Source organism: Panthera leo, chromosome D1 (genome assembly GCF_018350215.1).
Source record: "Panthera leo isolate Ple1 chromosome D1, P.leo_Ple1_pat1.1, whole genome shotgun sequence".
NCBI lineage: Eukaryota > Metazoa > Chordata > Mammalia > Carnivora > Felidae > Panthera > Panthera leo.
Window position 1 is genome coordinate 111,848,258 of NC_056688.1, and position 25,458 is coordinate 111,873,715.

Consider the following 25,458-nt stretch of genomic DNA (forward strand, 5'->3'; position numbering starts at 1 on the left):
CACTCGGCAAGCGTCATCGAGCACCTGCTCCAGGGACCCAGGGCACCAGGCACCCTCTCCGTCCCTAGGATCAGGGGATCCGTGGTCAGCCACACGGACATCTCTGGCCCAGAACCAGTGTTCCAGGTCACATCCGTGCGGGACACTGGTGCCGACCAGAAGAGCAGACAGACACCCGTGCCGCGGAAAATGCGCCTGGCGGAACACGCGGCACCGGGCGTCACGGGCCACGAAAACCTATTTGTGGCAGAGAACAGGGCCCCTCCCCGAGGGCAGGCCCGGCATTCCGAGGGCAGGGTCTGGAGGGGGCCTGTGCCAGGTGGGCGTCGCGAGGTCCTCGTCGGGAGCTGAGGCCCGGGTGGTGGTCGGGGGGCCAGCCTGAGCCCCTCCTGGGCTTCCCCTTTCGGACTGAGCTCAGGCGTCCCTGCTGGGGACAGCAGAGCCAGCGCCCGTGGAGCCGGGGCAGGGTCAGCCCACAGGGAGAGAGCTGCCGCGGAGACCTTTCTGGTGCCACCAGCACCCTGGGGACCCTCAGTTCCCTCAGTCAGTTCCCTGCGGCAGCCAGAAAGGTGCCTGCGGGGCGTGAAGCGGCCTGGGGGTCAGAGGGGGGCGAGGAGACGGTGCTGCCCGGAGCGCTCTGGGGAGCCAAGGGCAACCAGAAACCGCCCATGCCTGGTCCTTGCTGCCGAGAACCTTCCAGCAATCCCCGAGCCCTCAGCTGCCGGAGGAGGCGGCGACCAGATGGCGGCCGTGGGGATGTGGGGGGAGCCCTTGCGGCACTCAACCTCCGCGAGTCCCCTGTGGGGATGTTATTTTGTTTGGTTTGTGACTTTCTGCTTCCTTCTGAAAGGAAAGTGCTGGAAACAGTTCTGGCGAGGTCACAGCTTTTGCGAGTTTGGCTCAGAACAGAGACTTGAACGTACTTAGTTTGCTCCCGGAGAGCTCCTGGCCAGGTGGGCATGTCCTCGGCTTGGGCGCCGGGGGCCCTGCCCCTGCCCCTGCCCAGGACAGCGCCAGGGGCCTGCGGGCGCTCCCGCCCCTCGCTGCTCCGGGCATCCGGCCGGGGAAACGGGGACCCGGCCCTCTGGCGCTTTCTTCCCACTGGGGGCGGACTGCGGTCAGGCCGGGCACCACGTCCGAGAACATCCCACATGTGTTTTTTCCGAACTGGTCCCACGGCCCCTTTCCCAAATCCCGCCAGATGTTTCCTGGGAGAGACCTCGTTGCTCACGTAAACAGAGGAGCGTGCTTTCCCAGGCAGGCCGGCCACAGGCACCAGCTCCTTCGTCGCTATCCACACAAATCTCCGTGGGACTCAGGAGAGTGGATTTCGGGTCTTTGTGGGTGGGTGAGCGGTGCCCAGAAATAGACCCGGGTCTGTGACACGGGAAGACAGCCTCCTGCTGCGTGTGGGCTGTTGACGGTCACTCATCCCCCCCCCGCCCCCCGGGTGCCCCGCGGGGTCGGCCCGCGCCCGTGAGTCACCGGGATCCGGGGCCCTGCGGCCTCTCAGATCTCGGTGCCCGCCGGGGCTTCCCCGGGCTTGCTGGCCAAGGGCGCCCGTGCACGTTAGCCGCATGGCCTCGGCTGCCCCGTGGCCAAGGGGAGGCGTTCCTGAGCAGAAGTAACAGAGTGACCTCTCCTGCCCGCCGGGGGGCTGGGTGGGGACGCCAGGGGCACCAGGGGCTGCCCTGAGGATGCAGCAAGTCTTATGCTGCAGAGATTTGCAGATGGGGAAACGGGCTCAGAGAGGTTGAATCACTCGCCAGAGACACACAGGGTTGGGACAGGGTGCTGACTCGGGCCGCCCAACCTCAGGACCTCATCCGGTGCCTGCCGGACCCGCCGGCCCTGGAGGAGGATGGGGGCTCCGCTCCCCAGAGCCCCCTGCGCTGGGTACGGCACCCTGGGGCCCCTGAAGCCCTCACCCGTCGGGCCTCTGTCCCGAGCACCCTGGTCCTGGCTGGTCGCTCTGAGGCAACTTCAGGCCCCAGCTCCTGGGCCCAGGCTTCTTGGAAGCTCCTCTGACCACGTAGACAGGCTCCCTGCACAAAGCCCTGCGGGGCTCAGAGCTGCAGCTCTAGACCCGCGTGGCGGGCTGAACGGTGGCCCCCAAAGCCGCGTCCACCTGGCACCTGCAAACGTGACTTTGCTTGGAAGAAAGGTCTTTGTGGATGGAGTTCAGGGTCTCTGGGCAAGACGACCCGGGATTTAGGGCGGGCCCTCCACCCAATGACAGGTGTCCTTAGAAGAGAAAGGAGGGGTTTGAAACATGGAGGCACACAGGTGAGGCCACGTGGTGGCGGAGGCGGGGGCTGGAGGGACGCCTGGAGCCCCCAGCGGCTGGAGGAGCCAGGCAGGACCTTCCCGCTCGAGCCTCCGGGCGGACTGTGGCCGCGAGGGCAGCTCGGTTTAGACTTCCGGCCCCGGAACCGTGAGAGAACGAATCCGCGTCGTTTTAAGCCGCGCAGTGCGTGTCATGAGCCTGCACGGGGTCCCCAGCTCCAAGACGAGGACAGCAGTGAGGCCCAGCCCCACCCCCCAGGCTTGTGTTCGGGCTGAGTCCATGCACACCCGTGCGCCAAGCGGGTCTCAGCACCGTCACGGTCGTTCCTCCTGTGTCTGGCTTTCGTCCCCTCACTGGACGAGCACGTGTGGGGCGCGTGCGCCGTGCCCGTGGGCAGTGGGGCCGGGAGGCCGAGGCCCCTGAGCGGGACCGGCCCTCGTGCTGGGGCAGCACAGAGGTGGCCTGTGCGGTGGCACTGAGGCCAGGGTCCCGGACAGGACGACTCCCCTGGCCCCCGAGGGGAGTGGGGGCTCTGGCAGAGGAGGGGCGGGCTGGGATTCCGCCAGAGGGCATTTGCCCCCCTCTCTTGGGATGGGGAGGAAGCCCCAGATGGAGCTCGGCGTCGGGGAGGGCCCCCTTCCCCGGGCCGGGTGCAGGTGGGGTCCGCCTGTCACTGTCTGTGCCAACCTGGAAGCTTTGCCTCCCGCCGCCCAGCTGCCCGCGTTCTCCTGGGTTCCTGTGAATTTCGGCTTCGCGGGCTGGTGGGCGGGTGTATTTGGCCCACGGAGGATGTTCCTCTTAGCATCCCTCCCCACGTGACTTTGGCCCCATTGTTTCTCCCCCCGAACCTGCAACGAAGCCACGCGCTGTGCCAATTCCCGGGCTGGGGACGCGACACGGAGCCTGGGCCCGAGTCTGGATGCTGGGCTCACGCAGGTGACACCCTCCCTTCCACATCCTGGGCCCTTTTTGCCAAGACTCCCGGTCGGTCCCCTTACGCCTCAGGACCGTGGAAAGGAGAGCCGGGCGGGACCTCTGGGGCAGCCCGGCCTTCGAGCCCGGGGTGGGGGGACCCCTCGAGGAGTCGGGTGGGCTGCGGGCCCCTCTGCCGTAGGCGCCTCTGGCTCACAGACGAGCCGTGTTTCTTCGCTTTTGGTCACGGTGACGTCACCACCACGGGGCACGCTGGTTATCTCGGGGCGCTCGGAACGTCCGTTATGTTGCACGCGCCTCGTATCACCTCCTTGGGGCTGTTGGAGCCACCAAGGGAATCGAGACCCAGAATTCAGGGGCTCAGAGATAGGTCGAGGGGTGTCGGAGGCTTCACGTGTCTCACCTGCGGGGGGGGCGGTGGCCCAGGTGAGATCTCGGACGCAGCCGCCGCGGAGGATCTCCGCGGTGTTGGCATCGCCGTGCTGCGCGGGGACCTCAGAGCCCGTGTTCCTTTAACGCCAGCTTGTAGCCTCTGACCCACCTCCCTTGGCAGCCAGCGGTCGATTCTCCGCTTCTGTGAAACCCGCCGTCGAAGATCCCGCGTGTCAGGGGTCCCACGGGGTGTTTTCTTTCTCCGCCTTGTCTCATGGAGCAGAAGGCACGGGTCCGTCCACGCTGTGGCAGATGGCGGGATTTCTGCCACGTCGTGGCCTGTGATCCTCCTTTGTGCACACACGCTGCGTCTTCTCCCCGCTCGTCCATCTTTGGACGCGGTGGTTCCCCTGTCTTGGCCGGTGTGAAGGGTGCTCGTGAGGGTGGGATGCGCGTATCTTTCCAAGGTTCAGGCTTTTTCCCTCTGGATATACAGCCGGGGCCGGGGGGCGGGGGGCGTTGAGGCACCATGTGCTGCTTTTATTCTGGGGGGAGGCTGGGCCGTGACTCTACTCCCCAAGCCCCGTGTTCCCGCCGTGAAGGGCCGTGGTGTCCACGCTGATAAAGCCCCTGGCCGTGCAGCTCCTGGCCGGCCAGCCCCCGTAGCCCCGGGCCGTTCCTCGCTGTCCCTCAGACCCGCTGGCCCAGGGGGAAGCGACTCCTCCTCTGAGCTCTCAGCAGTTTCGGGGGGTGCCAGGCTCCAACAGGCCCGCCCTTGAGCCCCTGTACCGGGCTGTCCGCTCACGGGAGCGTGGAGGCAGTGGGTGCAGACGCAGGGGCCGCAGGGGGACCGCAGGGGTCCGCTGGGCACAGGTGGAGACGTGGCCTGGCCCCACGGAGGGAAGACATCCAGCTGGGGGGTGGGGACGCCTCCACTTTGCCTGTCCCTGCTCGGGGACACCGGGCGGCTCGTGTATCCCCCGGGTCAAACGGGCCCAAGCTCCCTTGTGAAAGGTCCTCTTTTGTGGCCGTGCCGCTTGGAGTCCCTGAAAATGCCCCAGGTGTCCCGGAGTCCGGGACCCGGGTCCAGGCCCTTCTGGCTGCCGGGCGCCCTGCAGGGAGGGGGGCCAGGAGGAGTGAGCGAGCACCCCAGAAGCCGCGGTCGTGCCCCCGGGGGAAGACGGTCCCCAACCCCCGGCTCTCCGCGCTGACCGAGCACTTCTCTCCTCCCTAGACTAAAATTCACGGGGTTGGATTTGTAAAAATCCACGCGCCCTGGAACGTGCTGTGCCGAGAAGCCGAGTTTTTGAAACTGAAGATGCCGACGAAGAAGGTTGGTGCTGACGTTCCTGCCCCGAGGTCTGAGTGTCGCACGGGCACGTGGAGGGGGAAATGCCACCGGGGGGGTCGGGATGGGGGGGGGGTTCCTCGGCTGTGGTGAGAAGCCGAGCGAGGGCCGTGGGCTCCCGTGTCCTGACTGTGGGGGGTGTGGGGCGGCCCCGGGGGGGCCTTTAGAGACCCCGGACCAAACCCCAGCAAGAGATCGGCGTGGGCAGAGGGGTCAGAGGAACCTGCTATAAACACAAACACAGGCCTCTCAGTCTTGCTTTTCCTGCTTGCGGTGTTTCGGCTAATTCATCAGGCTCCTTTTAATTACGTTTCGTAGCTTGCTGGGATTTTTCTTTGTAATCTCCAAAAACTTCCGGCCGGGAATCGGCCTGACAGCGTGTTCCTGGAGCTTAGCGAGGCGTCCGTGTTTACCTTCGCGTGCAGAGAGGGAGGCAGGAAGCGGAGCTGTCCTCGGGCGTAAATCAGCCCCCGGCTGCTCGGGTCCACGGAGACCGTCTGGATTACCTCTTTTGAAATGAAGGGAAGTCCGCGGGCGGGTTTTCTGGAGGGTGTGTGCTTTCGGGGCTCTCCTCGGACTCCGCCGGGCTCGCTGGGTTTGTCTGGAAAGCAGGCGCGGAGGGAGCCTTCTGGCCCATCCCGGAGCTCTGTTCCCAGGACCTGCCATCTCGGTGGGGAGGGGCAGTTCTGTGACCTTCTGAGAACAGACTGCGAGGGTCACGGCTCAGCAGATGATGCGGACTCCCCCCTTCCCGGTCTGCTGTGCAGCTGTATCACATTAACGAGACCCGTGGCCTCCTGAAAAAGATCAACTCCGTGCTCCAGAAGATCACGGACCCCATCCAGCCCAAGGTGGCAGGGCACAGACCCCAGACCACAAAGAGACTGTCCTACCCCTTCTCCCGGGAGAAGCAGCACCTGTAAGTGGGGAAACACCCCTCCCCCCGCCCGCTCGTCCCTTCCCAGAGGGCCCTGCCGGGTGGCCCCCGCAGCGCAGTGGGTGACCTGAGACATGCAGGTTGCAGGCCAGTCCCCTGGGGCCGAAGGAAGCTCCCCATCACCCAGGGATGTGGGAGTTTCGGCCCCAGAAGCACATCCTCCTAAGAGCCTATGGTTCTTGAGCACAGAAGAGGTTCAAGAGTGCTCTCCAAGGTCACCGTCCACGGAGGAGTTGTGAGGTGAAGAGTCTTGTCCTTCTGCCGGGGACGCTTAGGAAAAAATCGGGTGGGCTCGAGTGAGAGCATGCTTGCACCTCGGCCCGAAGCCCCAAAGCGGTGATCTGGGCACCTCCTCCCTCCCGCCCCGCCCCGCCCCGTCCCTCTCCGTCCCTCTCGGGATGTGTTCCAGCGGGAGGGTCCGGTTGACCGTGCCTCCCGAAGGCTGCCGGGCTCCATCCGGGAGGCAGGAGCTGAAAAGCAGCCCCAGCTGGAGTCCTGACGCCCCAGGGACTCGCGGCCAGCAGGTTTGCCTGGCACCTGTTCTGGAACCTTCCCTCCTACTCGGCTCCCGAGGGGCAGTGGGGCGTAGCCCCCTGGGTCGCTGGTGGCTGCGGCTTCCGTGGGGCCTCGCAGGACACAGCTGGAGTGTGAGCAGTGGTGGGAACAGAGAGGGCTCGGGCTCTGGGCCCAGCGGGACGTGGATTTCAAGCTCGGGGCGGGGGCGGGGGCGTCACCAAGATGCCACTGGTCTCCCGGGGCGTGGAGAACTGTTTCTCGGTTCAGAACTGGGGCTCCTGCTCTGGCAGATGTATTAGTCACAGGGCAAGGACCACGTGCTGCACTCCGCTGTGTTTCTCGATCCTGCCAGGGATAGGAAGTTTTTAAAAAAGTGGCCCCCAGCCCAGCTCCTTCCAGGAGGGGGGCTCCAGGACGGGGGCGCCCCGGGTTTTGAGGGAGACGCCCTCCTTCTAGGACCCCACCCCCACCCCACGCCCCAGCCTCCCTCGGCTCTGCCCTGGCTGACACCCTTGCCCAAGCCCAGCTTGCTTGCAGGCTCCATGGGGACAAAGCCACCCTCCCCGGCTGTACCCTGAGTGCCTGGGGGAGCGGGTAACACATCCCAGGGTGGGTTGGCATCATCGGTTGAAGCAGAGACCGGGGGTGTCGTCAGAAGGAAGCAGATCCTTAGGAGGGAGGCGTGGGTGTGCGGGCCTCCCGGAGGGGGGCAGAGGGACGAAACGGACCGTTCCAGACGCCCAGGGCTGGCTCACCCCTGGCATCCGAAGGGAGCTTGCCCAATTTCACGGTCACGGCTCCTGGGGACGGCGTGGCCTCCCAGGGCCTTGGAAACCGGGAGACCCGTGACCCCAGTGAACTGTGTGTCTGTTTCTGCCCAATGTTTCAACAGATTTGACCTGTCTGACAAGGATTCCTTTTTCGACAGCAAAACCCGAAGCACGATAGTAAGTATTGCCGTGGGAACCACTGGCTCACCAGCAGGGGGGCCCCGGGGACACACGGGTGATGATTCCATTTCGGCAGAACGCCTCGGGTGGAGGGCCGCTCTAATTGCCTGTGACAGCAATAATTAGAATAATGAGACGGGGAGGCTTCAGGGGCCCAGGGGGAGCCCCCGCCCCTCCTCGGGAGGAGGAGAGCCTCTAGACCCCTCGGCGTCTCTCCCCCGCCTCCCTGCCCTTGCCCTTAGTGGAGATCGTGGGGGCCCAGGCCCGGAGGGTTCCAGGCAGGCAGTCCCAGCAGGAGCGATGGCAGGGGGGCAAAGCTGTGTGGGTCGGGGTAGATTGTGGGGGCTGTGCCAGAGGAATGCACTGGAGTTGGAGATCTGACCAGGCCACCCTGCGCTCTTCAAGGTATCGGTTTAATGTTTATGCATCAGCCACCGGCTTGTCTGCCAGCCAGGCTGGGCCACGCGCGGCTCGGGACCCGACTTTCCTCTACACCAGAAATTAACCTCGCAGCCAGGCCACCGCCGCTGCCTCCCCTGCCCAGAAAGCCCAGCCTGGAGGGGAGACGTGCAGGGCTGGGGGGCAGGGGGGGAGCAGCCATTGGCCTTGAACAGATAACTGCCCCTCGCGGCCACGTCCCCCGGCCGGCAGGTGGCCGGGCGCGGGACAGCGGTGCCGGTCGCATTGGCGAGGGGGGCTCGGGAAGGCAGATCTGGGTGCTCTCCGCCCTCGGTCCCCTCCCAGCCTCGTGACCTCCGGAGACACCGAGCCTGCGTCAGAACGAGGATGATTCTGGCTTCCTGCTCGAAGGGCGGTGGTTCACCTCCACGCGGGGTGACCTGGGCACAGCGTGATTTTCACTCAGCGTGTTACTGATTGATCCTGGCAATGAAGTCTCATAACAATAAACAAGAAGGAACTCGTTTATGCAAGGACATCGGCCCTCTGGCGTAGCTGGGGGCCGCCAAGTAGCCATCAAGGGAGCGTCTCCCTCCGACTTCGAGCACGGGAGAGGAGGAGGACCAGCCACGGTTCTTTGTCACCATGAAATGGGCGAGAGTCGGGACGGCCAGCTAGGGAGACTGAGTCATGTGTCGGTTTCAGCATGTGTGCGTGACCCCGCTTTTTGCATGATCTGGGGTTGCCAGGATGCCCCCAGAAGTACAGGGCAGGGTGCAAATTCGTGAATTCACACTGCTGAGGAAGGGGGAACATAGGTGAACGGAGAGCTCTAGACCCCGTCTCATTAGGGGTCTCTGTAATAGAGCTCCGCCCCTGACCCCCAGGTCACAGGTGCTAAATACTGACAGAGCGGTCCATTTTACCTCCGGGCTGGGGGTGGCCTCCCCCAGAGACCTCGAAGGCCAGTTTGTAAACCGCCAACCCCCAGAGAAACTGGCCATCCAGAACTTTGCCCTTGGTTAGTCCGGCCCCATGGTCTTTGAGACCTGACGGTCTCCGGCATTGGGGGAAGGTCATTCTAGGCAAAGGTATGGCGGTCAACAGCCCCTCTCGCCTCCCCCCCACCCCCCGTGCTCCTGGCATCAGGGTCGCCCAGTGTGCACGTGGGTAGGAGTCAGGATCAGCAGGAAGGGCCGGACATGTCGGTCTTGGGACTCGGGCTTTCAGCCTCTGGCACTAGGGAGCCACAGAAGGCTGCAGAGCAAGGTTTGGGTTGTGATCAGGTCTGTCCTTAGAAAGATGACAGCCAGTGGAGGCGGATGTGGTTATGAGGGGGGCCGTGACCCCAGATGGATGGGGAGGAGGTACTTAGGGGAGGATCAGCGAGGTCAGGACGGGGCCACCAGTTAGATTCGGGAGGTGACAGGGAGGGGGCCACCTGACTGAGTGGTTTGTTCATGTATCCATGGGCGGTTGTGGAGCACCTGGTGTGTGCCCAGCACCGGCAGGAGGAGAGAGGCGACAGGCACGTCTTTGGCAGGTGGTAGGGAGCACCCTGGGACAAGAGCAGAGTGAGAAGGCAGAGCAACAGAGTGGCAGTTGCCCCGTAGCCTCAGGTCTCCGGGCACAAGTGCTTGTGGCAGAAGGAACAGTGACAGCGAAGGGCCTGGGCCTCGGGAGAGGGTTTGCTGAGGCCAGGTTGCTGGACCGGGGCTGGGACAGGTGGGGACGCAGGACAGGGGTGAACGGAGCAGGGCCTGGGGGCGGCCGGCAGCCGTGGGAGAGCCCTGTGCGCCCCCGCCCTCACTTCTGTGGCCTCGGGCCAGTCATTTCAGCCCATTTTGCAGGTGGGGAAACTAAGGCACAGGGTGGTGAGGTAGCTTGCCCTTCACATCTACACGTGAAGCCAGGCCCAGACCCGGGCAGGCTCCCAAGCCTGGGCTCTCGAGGCCACCGGGTGAAACCTTTCGTTAGTGAAGACGGCCCAGAGCTGGGCTGGTGCGGGACCTTCCGGACGGCCTCTGCCAGGCACCCCGCGCCCTGCTGCCTCGTGACGCACGGTGGCGTGGAACCCCGAGACCTGCCCCCGCCTCGGGCTTCTAGAAGATCCAGGGGTACACCCAGGAGGGGCGCTGTTGCTTGGGTCCCTGTGGCTCTGAATGCCAACTCCCTTCCCAGCCCAAAGGGAGGACGGCCCGTCCCCCAGGGCGCCGGGGACAACCCTCAACCCTGAACAGCACCCCACAGCCTCCATGGAGGGAAGCGCGACACGGGACCCCTCGGTCACACGCATCCCTGAGAACGCCACGCCCTTGGCCCTGTTCTTGTGCACCCTCACGAAGGCTGCCTCAGAGAGCGGTGGGGGGTCGTTGCCTGTAACGCTCGGCCACGTCCCTCCTCAGCCACCGCCTGGCAGGTTCTGCGTGCCGTTGCCGCCCAGATGACCATCTGCCCCTCCCTCTTGTCTCCGCAACAGGTCTATGAAATCCTGAAAAGAACGACGTGTACCAAGGCCAAGTACAGCATGGGTGAGGACATTGCTGGGGCCTGAGCTCAGCGCTCCCCTCCCCGGGCTAATCTTGCCTCCATCGTCTCCGTGGGGGGCAGGCTGCCAGTTTGGGGGTTTTGAGCGTGTTTTGGTTTCAGCTGGTCTAACCGTTTCAGACGGGAGGGCCGCTCTGGGACCGCGGGGCCGTTTTACGGCCCGGTGCTCAGGATGCCTTCTCTCTGCTCGAGGCTTCCGTGGTGCCGTTCGGAGCCTCCCGCTGGCCTCTGGACGCGACAGGGGTGACCGAGGCCCTGTCCCCTGCCGTTGACCTTCACGGTCCAGCGGGAAGTAGGGTTCCGGCCGGGGGCGGAAGGCACCCCGGCCCCACACCAAGCCTCGCCGGAAGGCGCGTGCTTGACACGCGCCCCAGGTTCCGAACCTGCCGCGGAACCAGCCCGGCTGGGCGCCTCGAGCCACAGATGCAGACGTTTCCCGCCGAGGTGTGCAGAGTTGAACCCCCGGCCCCACCCCAGAGCAGGCCCCTTGCTCGCAGCGGCAGGCTGAGGTCCCCAGAATGAGAGACTTCGGAGCCAAGGAACGTCCTTGCCTAGCGCTCCCCCTTCTCCTTAAGCTCTCCTTCGCCCCGCTGAGAGCTGTGTGCACAACGCCCTCCAGGGGTACAGGGTGGTGCTGGCTGGCACAGAGCCTGTGGCAGGACAGGGAACCCTCACACGCGTGGCTTCCCGCAGAGGGGAGAGTACCGCCGGAAGCAAGCGGAGAGCAGGAGTGTGGGGGGCTTGCTGGGGGACGGCCCGTCCCCCAGGGAGGGGGCTGGGAGGGAGAGCTGGACCGTCTGGAGTCAGAGGGAGGGGAGGCTGGACCCTCTGGGCTGTCGTGTCCTGCTGGGATGCCCGACGGCCAGTCACAGGGACTCCTTCTGGGCCTGGAGTCTCTAAGCCCGTGTCCTAAGTCCGTGGGAGCGGGGGCCCCTTCGCGGGTCAAGGAGGAGCCCAGGAGACCTGTCCCCAGAGGCCCAGCCCACCTCAGGGGGAACAGGAGCTTCCAGGGTGGCCCGGGTCACCAAAAACGGGAGAAGGTGTGGCTGCCGTCCCTGCATCGTGTCCCAGACCTCAGTCTGCCTGTCGGGTCCTTTCCAGCACAAACCCGCGTGGTTGCTTAAAAGGTCTGTAAGCGGTCCCGGGTCTGGGGGCTTCTCAGCTGGAGTTGATCTCTGTTCTGGGTCTTCCCCGGGGTGGACGTCTCTGAGTGTTCCTGTCGGTTCCCTGGCAAACCCAGTGGCAGAGCAGATAGGTGAAGGGTCCCTGCTGCACCCCGTTGCACCTCGGTCCCTTGTCTGAAAGCCCTGCCGACCTCCGAAGGCACACATTCACCTTGCAGCGAGTACTGATGGGTTCTGTTGCCCTCGGGGGATTTACATTGGGGGACGAAATAGATAATAAATAATCAGAAAAGCCAGAACATCGTCTTGCTGCGGAGGGATGCCAGGAGGATTTAGGACCAATGACCAGAAAGGCCTTTCTGATGAGGGGACATCTGAGCAGAGATCTGAAGAAAATGAGGGGTCCAGACAGAGGGAGCAGTCTGTGCAAAGGCCCTGTGGCAACGCCACGTTGAGAGTGTTCTGGGACAGTAAAGAGCCAATGAACCTGAATCAGACCCACGTCCACTTTTATTACAGATGAGTTCTCACGCAGGTGGGCGTGAGCCGTATGCTTCCGCCTCTCGCTGGCTTGGGTTTCCAAGCGTCCCTCAGGTACCCCGAGCATTCCAGATCACTGACCGAAGAGGCGGTCTCTTTTTAAGTGGATTTGAGGAAGACACTTCCCCACCGTTTTCCCGTCGAGTAGTACGGGATGGGCCGGCCAGGCCACTGGAAACCCTGACCCACTGACCCCCTACAAAGCCCCTTCGGCCAGGCAGAGGGTTCTGTGACCAGGAAAGGGCTCCTGGAGACTCGTGTGCCGCGCTGGCCCCCCAGGATGTGCGCGAGATCAGAGTTCCGGCTCCCCGTGCGTGGCCGGCTCTGCCTTTCCGTCCACGGCACCGTCTCCAGGGGCGGGGCGCCGAATGCACACCTCCGGGCCCCGGGAGGTGCAGGTCTGGCGACTCTCGTGACACGCCCAGCGCAGGGCCTGGGGCAGCCGTCGAGGCCCGGCCACCGCCCCACCGAGCGCTTTCTCCCCCAAATGCAGCTTTGGTCCTTTCAGGCGTTTTCATGTAACTAATAGCCCGATGTACAAACAGGGCAAGGAGAGGGAAGAAAGAAGGACTCTGCCCTTTTAAGTAAGAGGCGAAAATGTAGTAAATACGGTAAGTGCCTCCGCCCCCACGCGGGGCCCACAGGCCTCCCCTCCGGCTTTTCCCAATCAGCCTAAAATCTAATTGCAAATTGTATGTGTGTTTTCTGACACCATCAATTTTCCCGTCCGTATTTTTCTCGTGATTCAGCTTTTCTAACCACTTACAATCCACCTTTCTTGTCTGTAGACTGGCCCTCCAGCAGCTGTGGGTAGTTGGTGGATTGGCAGGTTCGGGGAACCTCCCTCCTCCCAGGTGGAACTTTCTCTCGGGGTGTCCTCTCTGTCTTCCTAATTCTGCCGATAGAGCATGTGTTTTACCGTCTCCTGGTCGAACCCGGGGAGGAAACGCCAGAAAGGCGGCCTGGCTCTGGGCCGCCAGGTGCACTTGGCTTTGAGAAAATTCTCGGCGACTGAGTCAGTCCTGGGACTGTTCTGTTTGCAAAGAGAGAGGCAGGAGACAGACCTGGTCCCTAATCCTCGCTCTGCCTTTGTCTTTAAGGTATCACCAGCCTGCTGGCCAATGGCGTTTACTCGGCCGCCTACCCCCTGCACGATGTAAGTAACCTTGACGGAGTTTGCCCCTGCGTCATTGGCCGCCCCGAATCCCCGCGGGCCACACCCCCGGGGAGCTCTAATTATCCTGCGGTCTTGGCTTCCTGCTTTGGCTCTCCTGTAAATGTCAGCCGCGCGCAGCCCTTCCCTGCTCCCCCGGTGGGGGCCTTGCTGTTGTGCCCAGAGCATCTCTTCTTGCAGAACGAGCCCACCGAGGCAGGGGCCTTTTGTGGCCGACACCCTGTCCCAGTGGCCGGCTGGTCCTTGAGACGCTGCCCCTGCCTGGGTCTCCCCGGCCACCCCGCCCCCGCTCTGGCAGAATGACCCGGGCTCTGTGTGTGTCTGTTTCTGCAGAGCAAGTGGCCAGCTTCCTGAGCTGGATCTCCAAATCCCTCCGGTATCCCCCGACAAATATAGCCCATGGCCGCGGCCGTGCGTTGGCTTGGCTGGAGAGGGATGAGTCTCTTCTTGCTGTCTCTATGGAGACCGGGGCTAGGGTTCAGCAGGGTACTGGGAATGCACCGTGGGGCCCCAGCAGTGTGGGAACCCCAGACAGAGGGCCTCTGGAACTTTCCAAACGTGCGTGGCTACGAGGACTGGGGGCCACGAGGCGGGAGCCGGACGGGGAGGCGGGGCACCCAGAGTCTAGTCCTGGCCGCTGTCTTCCGCAGCCCTGGGCGGAGGCGGCCCCTGTCCTCTCGCTGAGCCTCAGTGTCCCCATCTGCAAGTGGGAGTGGTTCCCAGCGGTGTCAGAGGGAACACAGAAGCGAAGGGCTTCCAGTGAAACGCTGGATCGGAGAAACCCAGTCTCCGCGACAGCAAAGGGCCGCCCCTCCCCCCCGCCCTGCCTGACCGCTGCCTCCAAGAGACACACAGCTGCCAGCCTCGCGTCACTCCCTGTGGGGAGGTGGGGTCACCTGAGCCGCTTTGTGCCTTCGGGGGTGCTGTCCCTTCTGTCTGCAAGCTCTTCTTGGCAGCCGCCCTCCCCGGGACAGACCATCCACACAAAGCCTTCCTTTTCCCCCTCCTCCCACCCCTGCCCCTGCCCCGTTGATGTCTCCCTGCTTCCCCCCCCGTCCCCCTGGCTTCCAATGCCCCCCGTCCCACAGAGACACCGCCGTCTGGCTGCTGGTCCTCGCCCACGGGTCTCAGGACAGGCGCAGCACTCGGCACGTAGGTGCTCAGCGAGCGCCGTGTTGATTTGGGTCGCGTGGGTCGGTTGCCTTGGCCAGCGACCTGTTGCGTGTTTCAAGGGCAGGGCTCAGACCTCCCGGGTCCTGGCCGGTGGTCCTGGCTGAAGGGGCCTCGATCACCATCCGTCAGGCTCTCGTCAGTGGGTGCTCACCCCGCTGGCTCCCGGAATACGGCCCCGCCCCGCAGCCCTGCGCCAGTTCACAAACTGCTGGGCCCTTGATCTCACCCCTGCTGAGATGCCAGGGCCTGTTCTGGGCCATCCAGACCTGCTTGGAGTCAGCCCTCTAAGGCTTGAAAGGGAAAGGGGAGACATCAACATTTCTGAGCGCCCGTTGTATGCAGAGAGCTGTGTTTAGTAGGAGCTCTGTCTCCTTTAATCTGGTGCAGACGTGGAGACTCGGGCTTAAGGACGTGGTCCGGATCGCAACAGCTTCTGCGGGGGGAGCTGGGCCCAACGTTGAACCTCACACGGCAGTGGAGAGGCCGTCCGTGTGGGGCCCGCTCCCGCTTTACAGACGGGAAAACTGAGGCTGCGGTTGCCCAAGCAGCTTGTCCAGGGGCACACAGCCTCCAGCTCTACCTGCGGGGTTCTTTCCAGCCGGAGTGAGGACTCTGGGCGTCTTGAGGGACTACGGAATTTTACAGCGATGAATTTCCCCCACAATTGAAGGGCACCCACCCCCGTAGGTACCACAGCTGATGTTGGAACGTTTGGGGACATAAATCACTCTGAACTGGTCCAAACGTACCCCACATGCTCGAGCAGGGGGCGGGACCGTGAAGCCACACACCCAGGCTCAGGTGCCCGGCTCTTGGCCGCACGCTGGGTGGTCCTTCTCCAACTCCGCCACCGTCGTCCTGCGTCACGGCTTGCTGCCCTCAGTGCGTCGCCCGCGGCATCGCCACCCCCTTGCAGGGCCTCGTTTACTGTGCTCATTCGTTCATCCATTCCACAAGAATACCCATCGGGCAAGGCGCTGGATGCCACGGCAACCAGAGAGCCACTGTGAGAACGGTGTGTGGAGTAGGGGTCTGCGCTGAGCGAGACCCTGAGGAGGGCGCCTGGAATTCGTGCATCAAATACAGGGACAGGACTAACATTTCAGGTGGCGGCTTGGCGGCCTCCCTCCTGGTTGGCACCTGTCACCCTCGAGGTCCCGAATAGATGAGATGCTGCTGAAGTGTGTGGCTGTCTGGGCCATGAAGAGAAACACCCAGAAAGCCTCCGGGGTTGGGCGGGGGCGGGGGAGGGTGCCCTGAAGACCCAGGGGGAAACATTAATGACACTGGTCTCAGGGCACCTCTGTTCAGAGAGCGTGAGGCCAAGTGCTCCCTGCCTGGAGGGGCGGGGGGTTCATAGAAGGATCTGGTGAGTGCGGCAGGTACCCGGCAGACCTCCGGGGGGGCCTCAGAGCTTCTTCCCGGCCATCTTCAAGTCCGCTTGGCCAGGCCAGCCCCGCGGGGGGCCACGCTCCCTCCGCTGCTTCCCCTGAGTCCCTGGTTCCAGCTGTCGATATGCTGGGCAGGCTTCTGACTTTCAGGTCCTCGCTCCCTTGCGCTGGATTTAAAGACTCGGAACCGGGTCCCAGCTTGGCAGTCTGTCCCGGAAAAGTCACCTTGCTTCTCTGAGCCTCAGCGTTACCACGTGTGAAATGCGAGGGTGGGGCTCACTGATCTGTCTTCGGTGACCGTATAGCTTCCTGTCCTCCCAGCACCTGCAGGGCAAGGCACTGGGACTTTCCCTCCCGCGCCCCCCCCACCCCCCAATGGCCACGCAAAGCCCCTTTCTTGCATGCTGCTGGTTCCTCGCAAGTGGCCCCGGGTCCTTTCCGGGACGTGGCCTCTGTGACAGGGGGCGAGGGCAGGAGGGCTGCCCGGCGGAGGTGCTGGGCCAGGCCAGCCTTCCCTCTCCTGTGATGCGCCGTCTGGCCTTCGCGTTTGGATGCGGATTTGCGCCACTCGAAAGCTGCATCCGGTGGTGAGAGTTCTCCTTTCCCCCTTTTGAACAGGGAGACTACGAAGGTGAAAACGTGGAGTTCAACGACAGAAAAGTAAGTGGACGTGGAGCGGAGGCCGTGCTGCTCGGCCCTGGGGGCCCCGGGTGGGGCGGGGCTGCTCCGAGGCCCCCGCGGGAGCCCCCACGCCTGGGGGGAAGGCGCTGAACCCTGCCCGCTGCCTTGCTCCCCTCTCGCTGATGCTGACAAGTGTCCGGGGCGCGTTGCGGGGGTTGCATAAAGGCAAGGGCGTGCCGTTCTGCCTGGACCTTCCCCGCGGGCCCCCAAACCTGTATCTCACCCGGGTGTTCAGTCTGCCGCGCTCCCTGCGGACGCTGGGCCTGATCCTGCACGGCTCCTGGGTGAGGAAGTTTGGGCCCCGCTGTGGCCAGGCCCCGTCTGCACACCGGCGAGTCTGGTGGACGCATTCAGCCGGTGTTTCTCAAGTTTATTCGGCCTAGAAGCCTTTCTCATGGAAAAGTTACTGTTCCTGGGGTTACACGTCAGGAGACACCGAGTGTTCTTTTTATTCTTCAGTGTTCTCCCTGCTGCTCCCAGCCCAGGCTCCCTGCTTCCCCCCGCCCCCCCCCCCCCCCCCCCGTGGCCCTTTCTCTTCCATCCCCCACGCTCCGGAAGGTTCTTCCCAGACATCCAGCACCCAAACCCATGCCTGGCGTCCAGCCTCCTCCCCGTGTCCACCGCAGCCCCTCCCGGTTCCCAACCAAATGCAAACTTCGTTCACCTCGGGGAACAGTCCTCGCCGGACCCATGTTTGTCCCCCACGAGCAGATCCTTCCGGAGGCAGTGGGTGGAGATACTTCCCTGAGAACCTCACAATGGTGGCCTTGTCCCAAGTCTCGGGCTGGGAACCTCTGGTGAGGAATGTTCTCCATTCCTGCCTCCCTCCAGCCCCCCGTACATGTTTTTAAACCTTTGGTACTGGATACAACTTGCCCGCCCGGGAATCCAGCTGAAGATACTATCTGATTTAGCTCAAAAATTACATATTTGGTTATTTTTAGTGGGACATCTGGCATTTGTCTGTGACCCTGTGACTTGCAGAACTCCCCCATTCGATCCCGTTGGAGAAGCACCGTCCCCTCCCCAGGCCTGCCTGGGCCAGCTCTGGCCTCAGAATCCACCCCCTTCATCTTTTTGTGCCCCTGGGCCGCTGGTCTGATGCCCTTTCTCCACCTAGGGAAGCTTCCTCCTTGGGCCCCGGGGACCCCCTTCAGGCCTAATTCAGTCCTCCTGTGGCTTCTCCCCACTGCCTCCCTGTGCACCAGCCATGCTGGCCACCTCGCTAATCTGAGACTCCGCAGCCTGTGGCCACCTGGCACCAAAAGTGTCTCATTCAGTTACCTATTCGGGAGCTACTTGGCATCACTGGGCACCAGGCCCAGCAAATATGATTCCAGGTTTGTTCAGATCTACCTGTTCCTTCTGCTTAGAATGCTGTCCACCCTCCACTCCCCTCGCCCCCACTGAATTTAGTGTCCCAGCAGTGAGTACCAGGCCCGGCCCATGGGGGTAGTCTGGGAGTATTGGATGGACGGATGATGGGTGGATGGGGGAGGGGAGGTGAGTGGGTAGAGGGATGGAGGGATTGAGGGATGGGATGGATGATGGATGGATGATGGGTAGTTGGATGGATGATGGATGGGATGGAGGGATGGATGGATGATGGATGGGTGGATGATGGGTAGTTGGATGGATGATGGATGGATGGATGATGGGTAGTTGGATGGATGATGGATGGGTGGATGATGGGTAGTTGGATGGATGATGGATGGATGGATGATGGGTAGTTGGATGGATGATGGATGGATGGATGATGGGTAGTTGGATGGATGATGGATGGGATGGAGTGGCGGGTGGATGGATGATGGATGGATGGATGGATGGATGGATGGATAGATGGGTAGTTGGATGGATGATGGATGGGATGGAGGGATGGATGGATGATGGGTAGTTGGATGGATGATGGATGGGAGGGAGGGAGGGATGGATGGATGATGGGTAGTTGGATGGATGATGGGTAGTTGGATGGATGATGGATGAGATGGAGGGATGGATGGATGATGGATGGGATGGAGGGATGGGTGGATGGATGGAGGGATGGATGGATGATGGATGATGGATGGATGGATGATGGGTAGTTGGATGGATGATGGATGGGATGGAGGGATGGGTGGATGGATGGAGGGATGGATGGATGATGGATGATGGATGGATGGATGATGGGTAGTTGGATGGATGATGGATGGATGGATGATGGGTAGTTGGATGGATGATGGATGGATGGATGATGGGTAGTTGGATGGATGATGGATGGGATGGAGTGGCGGGTGGATGGATGATGGATGGATGGATGGATGGATGGATAGATGGGTAGTTGGATGGATGATGGATGGGATGGAGGGATGGATGGATGATGGGTAGTTGGATGGATGATGGATGGGAGGGAGGGAGGGATGGATGGATGATGGGTAGTTGGATGGATGATGGGTAGTTGGATGGATGATGGATGAGATGGAGGGATGGATGGATGATGGATGGGATGGAGGGATGGGTGGATGGATGGAGGGATGGATGGATGATGGGTAGTTGGATGGATGATGGATGGGATGGAGGGATGGGTGGATGGATGGAGGGATGGATGGATGATGGATGGATGGATGATGGGTAGTTGGATGGATGATGGATGGATGGATGATGGGTAGTTGGATGGATGATGGATGGATGGATGATGGGTAGTTGGATGGATGATGGATGGGATGGAGTGGCGGGTGGATGGATGATGGATGGATGGATGGATGGATGGATGGATAGATGGGTAGTTGGATGGATGATGGATGGGATGGAGGGATGGATGGATGATGGGTAGTTGGATGGATGATGGATGGGAGGGAGGGAGGGATGGATGGATGATGGGTAGTTGGATGGATGATGGGTAGTTGGATGGATGATGGATGAGATGGAGGGATGGATGGATGATGGATGGGATGGAGGGATGGGTGGATGGATGGAGGGATGGATGGATGATGGATGATGGATGGATGGATGATGGGTAGTTGGATGGATGATGGATGGGATGGAGGGATGGGTGGATGGATGGAGGGATGGATGGATGATGGATGATGGATGGATGGATGATGGGTAGTTGGATGGATGATGGATGGATGGATGATGGATAGTTGGATGGATGATGGATGGATGGATGATGGGTAGTTGGATGGATGATGGATGGGATGGAGTGGCGGGTGGATGGATGATGGATGGATGGATGGATGGATGGATAGATGGGTAGTTGGATGGATGATGGATGGGATGGAGGGATGGATGGATGATGGGTAGTTGGATGGATGATGGATGGGAGGGAGGGAGGGATGGATGGATGATGGGTAGTTGGATGGATGATGGGTAGTTGGATGGATGATGGATGAGATGGAAGGATGGATGGATGATGGATGGGATGGAGGGATGGGTGGATGGATGGAGGGATGGATGGATGATGGATGATGGATGGATGGATGATGGGTAGTTGGATGGATGATGGATGGGATGGAGGGATAGGTGGATGGATGGATGGATGATGGGTGGGATGGATGGAGAGATGGGTGGGTAGTTGGATGGATAGATGGATGATGAGTGGGGATGCTTGGGTGGTGGACAGGTGGAAGGGATGGAGGGTGGGAGGAATGTCCCAGATAAGTGTTTGGGTCCTAACTCAGAGCTTTGGAGAACTCCTCCTTCTCCCATGTGGCTTCATTTTAAGCAACCTGGTTCTGAGTATGTTGCCTTTCCAGTGACAAAGTCTGTGGTTCCCCCATTATTGGTCCCATCAGTGTCAACAGCCCCAAGTGCCTGACCCAAGATACCTCACAGGATGGAAAGGGGGTTGCAATCTAGCTAAGGCCATTTTTCTGTGCTGAGCTGGAGGAGCAGGGGCACAGTAGGGATGTTTGAGCAGGAGGCAGGCTAGACCCAAGGCTGAGCACGGCTATAACTGTCAGCTTGATCCTCAGGGCCCTTGGGAGCGAGCGTTCCTTCATCCGGGGACACGGGGCAGGGCAGTTGCTCCAGATGTCAACTGAGTTGTCTCCATCCCTGTGCTGGACTGAGAGCCACAGGACCCTGACCTATTATTCCCTCTTTCCTTCCCTCCCTTCTTCCTTCCTTCCCCAGTTACTTACTAGGACCCTGTTATCTGCTCCAGGCCCTGTTAGAGGCTCTGGGGATAACATGAACCAGACAAACCTGGCCTTCCTGGGCCTTCGTGCTAGAGGGAGACAGCAAGGGACAAATTAAGGACAGCGTTAGTGCCCTAACGGGCCTGCCCAGCCACATGGGCCCAGGAGGGAGGTCTGAGCAGGAGAGATGCCAGTGGGTTGAGCCGGGCTCCTTCTGAGGCCCGGGCTCTGGGAGGCTCTTAGGTCACTGTGACTGGGCCCACCAGCCCCCAGCCGGCGGACCCCAGGGCCCTGACACCTCCCACCCTGCTCGCAAGGCTGAGGTGCACCCTTGGAGCTCTGCCAACCGTGACAGGGAAATCTCGAGTTCGATTTCTCTACGCTGGCAGCTGCAGGGTGATTGATATTCTTTTCTTGGCAGGAAGAGAGTCTCGTGGAGGTAAAGTGGTCACGTAGGAAGCCACCGTGTGCCACACGCACCAGTGAAGGGTGGCCGGCCTGCTGCAGGCCGGTGTCACTGGGCCGGCCAGGGAGCACGGGGACCGGTGTGACGTGGCCGGCCATGCCTTTGAGAGGGCCTTCCGTCCCCCGGCAAAATCCTCGTCCCTCTCTTTCCCTCCCTCCTCCCTCTGGCCCCATCTCTGGTGCGCCCCCCAGCCTGCGTGTGGCCCGCGGCGGCAGCTTGATCTCGGCTCGGGGAGGAAGCCACCCGGGTCACTGGTGGCCGCGTCGCTTCTCCGGAGGTGCCCCGCACCCTCGTCAAAGTTGGCGCTTTGCAGGGTGAAACTGGGGGGCCTTCGCGTTCTTTTCTGCACGCCTGGGCCTGCTGAGACACGGAAGGCCCCAGCTCTCTGGCCTAAGCCCGTGGGGATCCCCCCAGACCAGGGAGGAAGGAGAGCCTGTCATGCACTCAGAGGGGAGTGTCTGTCCTGGACAGGGCTCAGAGGGGAGGGGGCCCCACCTGGCGCTCGGGACTCAGACTCAGTGCCCAGGACGCCCACCAGGGGCCCAGCAGAGCCCGCATCTCGGCACAGGAGTGGGGCTTCTAGCTCCTGGGGGGACCCGTGCACCCCAGTTCCGTAGGGGGCTGCAGAGGCCGCCCACCAGCCGGCCCGGCCCCTAGTCCTCCAGAACGTGGACCCGGCTGAACACAGCGCGTAGCACTTAGAGGAAGCCTTAAAATCTGAAGAGAGCTCCTCTTACAAAGATCAGAGCAGGCAAAACCCAGGATTCTGACAGCGAGGTTGGCTTGTACTTCCCTGAGGATGCATTTTGCTTCTCTGATATTTGCCTCCCCGCTCTGAAGAGAGAACTTATGTTCTCCCCTGAGTCCTGTTCCTCAGAGCTGCAAAGGATCCCGAGGACATGGAGAGTTGGAGGGTCATTTCTAGGGACCCCTGACTCCCTGGTCCGTGGAAACAGGACCCCTCCCCGCGAACCGTTTGCACACGGTTGGTTTTCAGAGAATTACTTGAAGAGGTCTCGTGCACGTAAAGGTCACGTCTGTCAGCTCCGGCCTGTGGGGCAGTGGGGGCAGGCGTATCCGTCAGGGCTGGCCACCGACAGCAGAACCCCAGACGTTCATGGCCTCCCGGTTCTGGAGGCTGGAGGTCCCAAGATCCTGGGGTCAGCAGGGCCGAGTTCAGGGGAGGGCCCTCTTACTGGCTCGCGGCCGGCTGCTGTCTCACAATGTTCTCCACGCGGACGTGGTGAAAGAAAGTTCTTGTGTCTCTCTCTCTCTTTTTTTTTTTAAGTTTATTCATTTTGAGAGAGACAGAGAAAGTGCGAGTGGGGGAGGGGCAGGGAGCGAGGGAGACAGAAAACCCCAAGCACTGTCGGCACAGAGCCCCACGCGGGGCTCGAACACGAAACCGCGAGATCGTGACCTGAGCCGAAACCAAGAGTCGGACGCTTCACCGACTGAGCCGCCCAGGCGCCCCTCTCGTGTCTCTTTTTAGAAGGACACCGGTCCCTTCAGATCAGACCCCCACCCGCACAATGTCGTTTAAACCGCAATCACTTCGCAAAATCCCCATCTCCAAATACAGGCACAGTGGGGTTAAGGCTTCGACATGACGAATTGGGGCGGGGAGGGCGGGGGGACACACATGCGGGCCATAGGACAGCGTGTTTGTGGTGGGGACATGGCCTGGTGTGCGTCCCAGGGACCAGCACACAATGTGAGTCTGGGAAACCCACCCCCCAAAATGTTAAAACTTAAGTGTTGAGAGATGGGGAAGGTCACAGGGCAAGCCGTGTTGCACAGAAGGGAGCAGGGGGCCCCTGGGGCCGTGCTCACACCTGCCTCCCCCCTCCTTCCTGCCTGGTGCCAGCCGAGCCAGGCGGCCCCACGCAGAGGGTCCTGGCCGTGTGACTTCGGCTTTGCGTTAAGGTTGGAAAAGCATCGATTACCCACAGGAGTGGGGTTTCTCTTTTAAAACCAGCAGTCCTAACCTGTGTCTTTCCTAGGACGCTCTCTACGTGTTCATACACGGCCTTCCATCTACCAAGCTCATTACCATCCCTGCCCAAAGCCCGGGGGGGCAACGGGGTGTGTGCTGATTTTCACGAAGCCATGTTAATCAGACAGCCCATCTCGGGAGACGAACGTCGAGCTCTCTTTGCGTCCCGTGAGGTTTTTAAAAATCTTGCCACCAGTAATTCTCTCCTCCCAGAGCCTGGTGGTTTCTGTCCTTTATGAAGAATGACATGGTGTCTGACTGGGACAACCAAGAACCCTGAAGGGAAAAGCCTCACAGGATTGGGCTGTTTTGGATCAATTCCGGATCAAATCATGTAGATGTAGAGTCAGGGTTCCATAGGGATTCTAGAAGCTTCTCTCCCGTCCTCACCTGCACTTAAAGAAGTAGCCCGTTCTTGCTGAGGAGCACCCCCCCAAGCTGGGGGTCCCTGGGAGGCTCAGTCAGTTAAGCGTCTGACTTCGGCTCAGGTCATGATCTCACGGTTTGTGAGTTCGAGCCCCGCGTGGGGCTCTGTGCTGACAGCTCAGAGCCCGGAGCCCGCTTTGGATTCTGTGTCTTCCCCTCTCTCTTTCCCTCCCCTGCTCACACTCTGTGTCTCTCTGTCTGTCAATAACAAATAAATGTTAAAAAAAAAAAAAAAGAAATTAAAAAGGAGGCCCCTACCGGCCTCCCCTGCCAGCTCAGCTCCCACGGCGGTGGGTTCTTTGAGACCCTCGTGGGAGCCGAAGGGTTTGTGTGCGTCTCCCCTGCAAGAACGGGAGCCCCGGGGCTCAGGGCTGCGTCCGCCGTGCTCCCCTCCGAAAGCCCAGTGCCCAGCACCATACCCGGCATGTGGCCGGCTCTCGAGGGGTTTTGCTGAACGAATGGACAGTGCACCGTAAGCCGAGACTGGGAAGCAAAGCTACGTTTCCACTGGTCCTCACTCACTGCTTGCTCTCCCCCAGCTCCTGTACCAAGAGTGGGCGAGTTACGGGGTTTTCTACAAGTACCAGCCCATCGACCTGGTCAGGTGAGAGGGGGTCGCCGGGTGCGAGCAGGCCCGGCTGCTCGGAAGGAGGCGGTGGGAGGCGAGTCCCTGGTGGGCAGCCCGTCGGATGAGCGTCCCTGTGCGTTTTCACCACACTGACTGTTCCACACCCGGGAGCCTGTCTGAACTTGAGCTTGGGTAGGGGGCCCGAGGTCCCCCACGGGCCCACAGATTCTTTTCCGTCCTGTTCACCCCCTCCTCCCCAACCCGCGGCCCGGGCCCCACCCCGCCGAGTGGTGAGTCTTCTTGAGTCTGTGGTTCGGGAGGAAGACGAGAGCCGTCCTCTCTCCCGGGGCGGGAAGGGGCGCGGAGTAGGCGACGGATGTCCTGTGGGGACTTGCAGACGGGAGTCCAGCCCGTCAAAACTCACGTGAGCCCCTCCAGGCGCCAGAGACCCTTAATACATCCTCTTGGCGTCTTGCGCTCACGCCGCCCGGGACCTGGGACAGCCCCCCGGGTAGCCCCCCGCCCCCCCGCCAGCAGCACCCCACCTTCCCAGGGCCCCCACCCACCCTCCGAGTCCTGCTCGGGAGAAGCCGGGGCCCCGGTTGGAGCCGCTCCTTTGCGGGGCGGGCAGGGGTGTGGGGCGAGCGCAAGCCGGTCTCTGTTTGCCCCGCGGCGCAGGAAGTACTTTGGGGAGAAGATCGGCCTGTACTTTGCCTGGCTGGGCGTGTACACCCAGATGCTCATCCCCGCGTCCGTGGTGGGGATCATCGTCTTCCTGTACGGATGTGCCACCGTCGACGAGAACATCCCCAGGTAGGCGGGCGCCACACCCCTCGTCCTGGCACTCGGCCCCCCGGGAAGCCGCGGCCGCGGGTTCGAGCGCTGAGCGCGGGCGTCCTTTCCGAGCACAGACGCCCTGGGAGGCGCGCTCCCGTCCGGAGGAAGACGTCCCTGAGCGTCCGACTCCTTCTCGTCCTTGGGAGGGTTTTTCCCCCGCTTTGAGCTTTCAGTCCCTATGTGATGAGAACATCCGCTGCCTCCCGGTGAGCTCCGGGAAGGGGACAAACCACCGTGCCTGGGCTCAGCCCCCGGGTCCCTCTCTTCTTGGTTCCAGCTGCCCTTGTCCCCGGGGCTCTGGGACGTGGCGCAGGGGCAGACCCAGGTCTTTGAGCTCAGAGCTGACGTTCCCGCTGCCGTCCCCCGACGGGCACGTCAGGCATGGGGAGCTCGTGGAAGAAGGCCGGGGTCCCCGAGGCGGCCTGGCCTCGTGCCGGGGTGTGTCTCTCCCCACATGGCAGCCAGAACATGAGTCAAGCGGCGGGAGCCTGGAGGCCGCTTCTCAGTGCGCAAGGAGTCTCTCTCGTCCTTTCCGACTGTTTCCTCGGCTCGCTAACACGGAGCCGGAGGGAACTGTGTTGCATGCGCGGGACGAGCCCCTGCCTCCGTCAGCGACCCTGCCGGGGTCGCCCGCTGGCCCCCCCCTTCCACGAGCTTGCAGTCCCTCGGGGAAAGTCC

General features: G+C 62.1%; 1 protein-coding gene across 11 annotated transcripts in view; it reads left to right on the forward strand.

The window, feature by feature from the left end:
• ANO1 (anoctamin 1) overlaps positions 1-25,458 on the forward strand; it is an 83,920-nt gene that overhangs the window by 14,346 nt on the left and 44,116 nt on the right. For 7 of the 11 annotated variants that reach the window (XR_006193864.1, XM_042906301.1, XM_042906291.1 and 4 more), the window contains exons 3-11: positions 4,827-4,925; positions 5,708-5,859; positions 7,286-7,340; positions 10,222-10,273; positions 12,499-12,564; positions 13,054-13,109; positions 16,310-16,351; positions 23,915-23,979; positions 24,622-24,756. Coding sequence is in view for 10 of the 11 variants with exons in the window: in XM_042906301.1 (XP_042762235.1) it covers positions 4,827-4,925; positions 5,708-5,859; positions 7,286-7,340; positions 10,222-10,273; positions 12,499-12,564; positions 13,054-13,109; positions 16,310-16,351; positions 23,915-23,979; positions 24,622-24,756 (722 nt within the window). In the remaining variant the exon portion in view is untranslated. The remainder of the gene's footprint in view (positions 1-4,826; positions 4,926-5,707; positions 5,860-7,285; positions 7,341-10,221; positions 10,274-12,498; positions 12,565-13,053; positions 13,110-16,309; positions 16,352-23,914; positions 23,980-24,621; positions 24,757-25,458) is intronic. The other 4 variants (XM_042906293.1, XM_042906298.1, XM_042906294.1 and 1 more) reach the window with 1 other exon arrangement.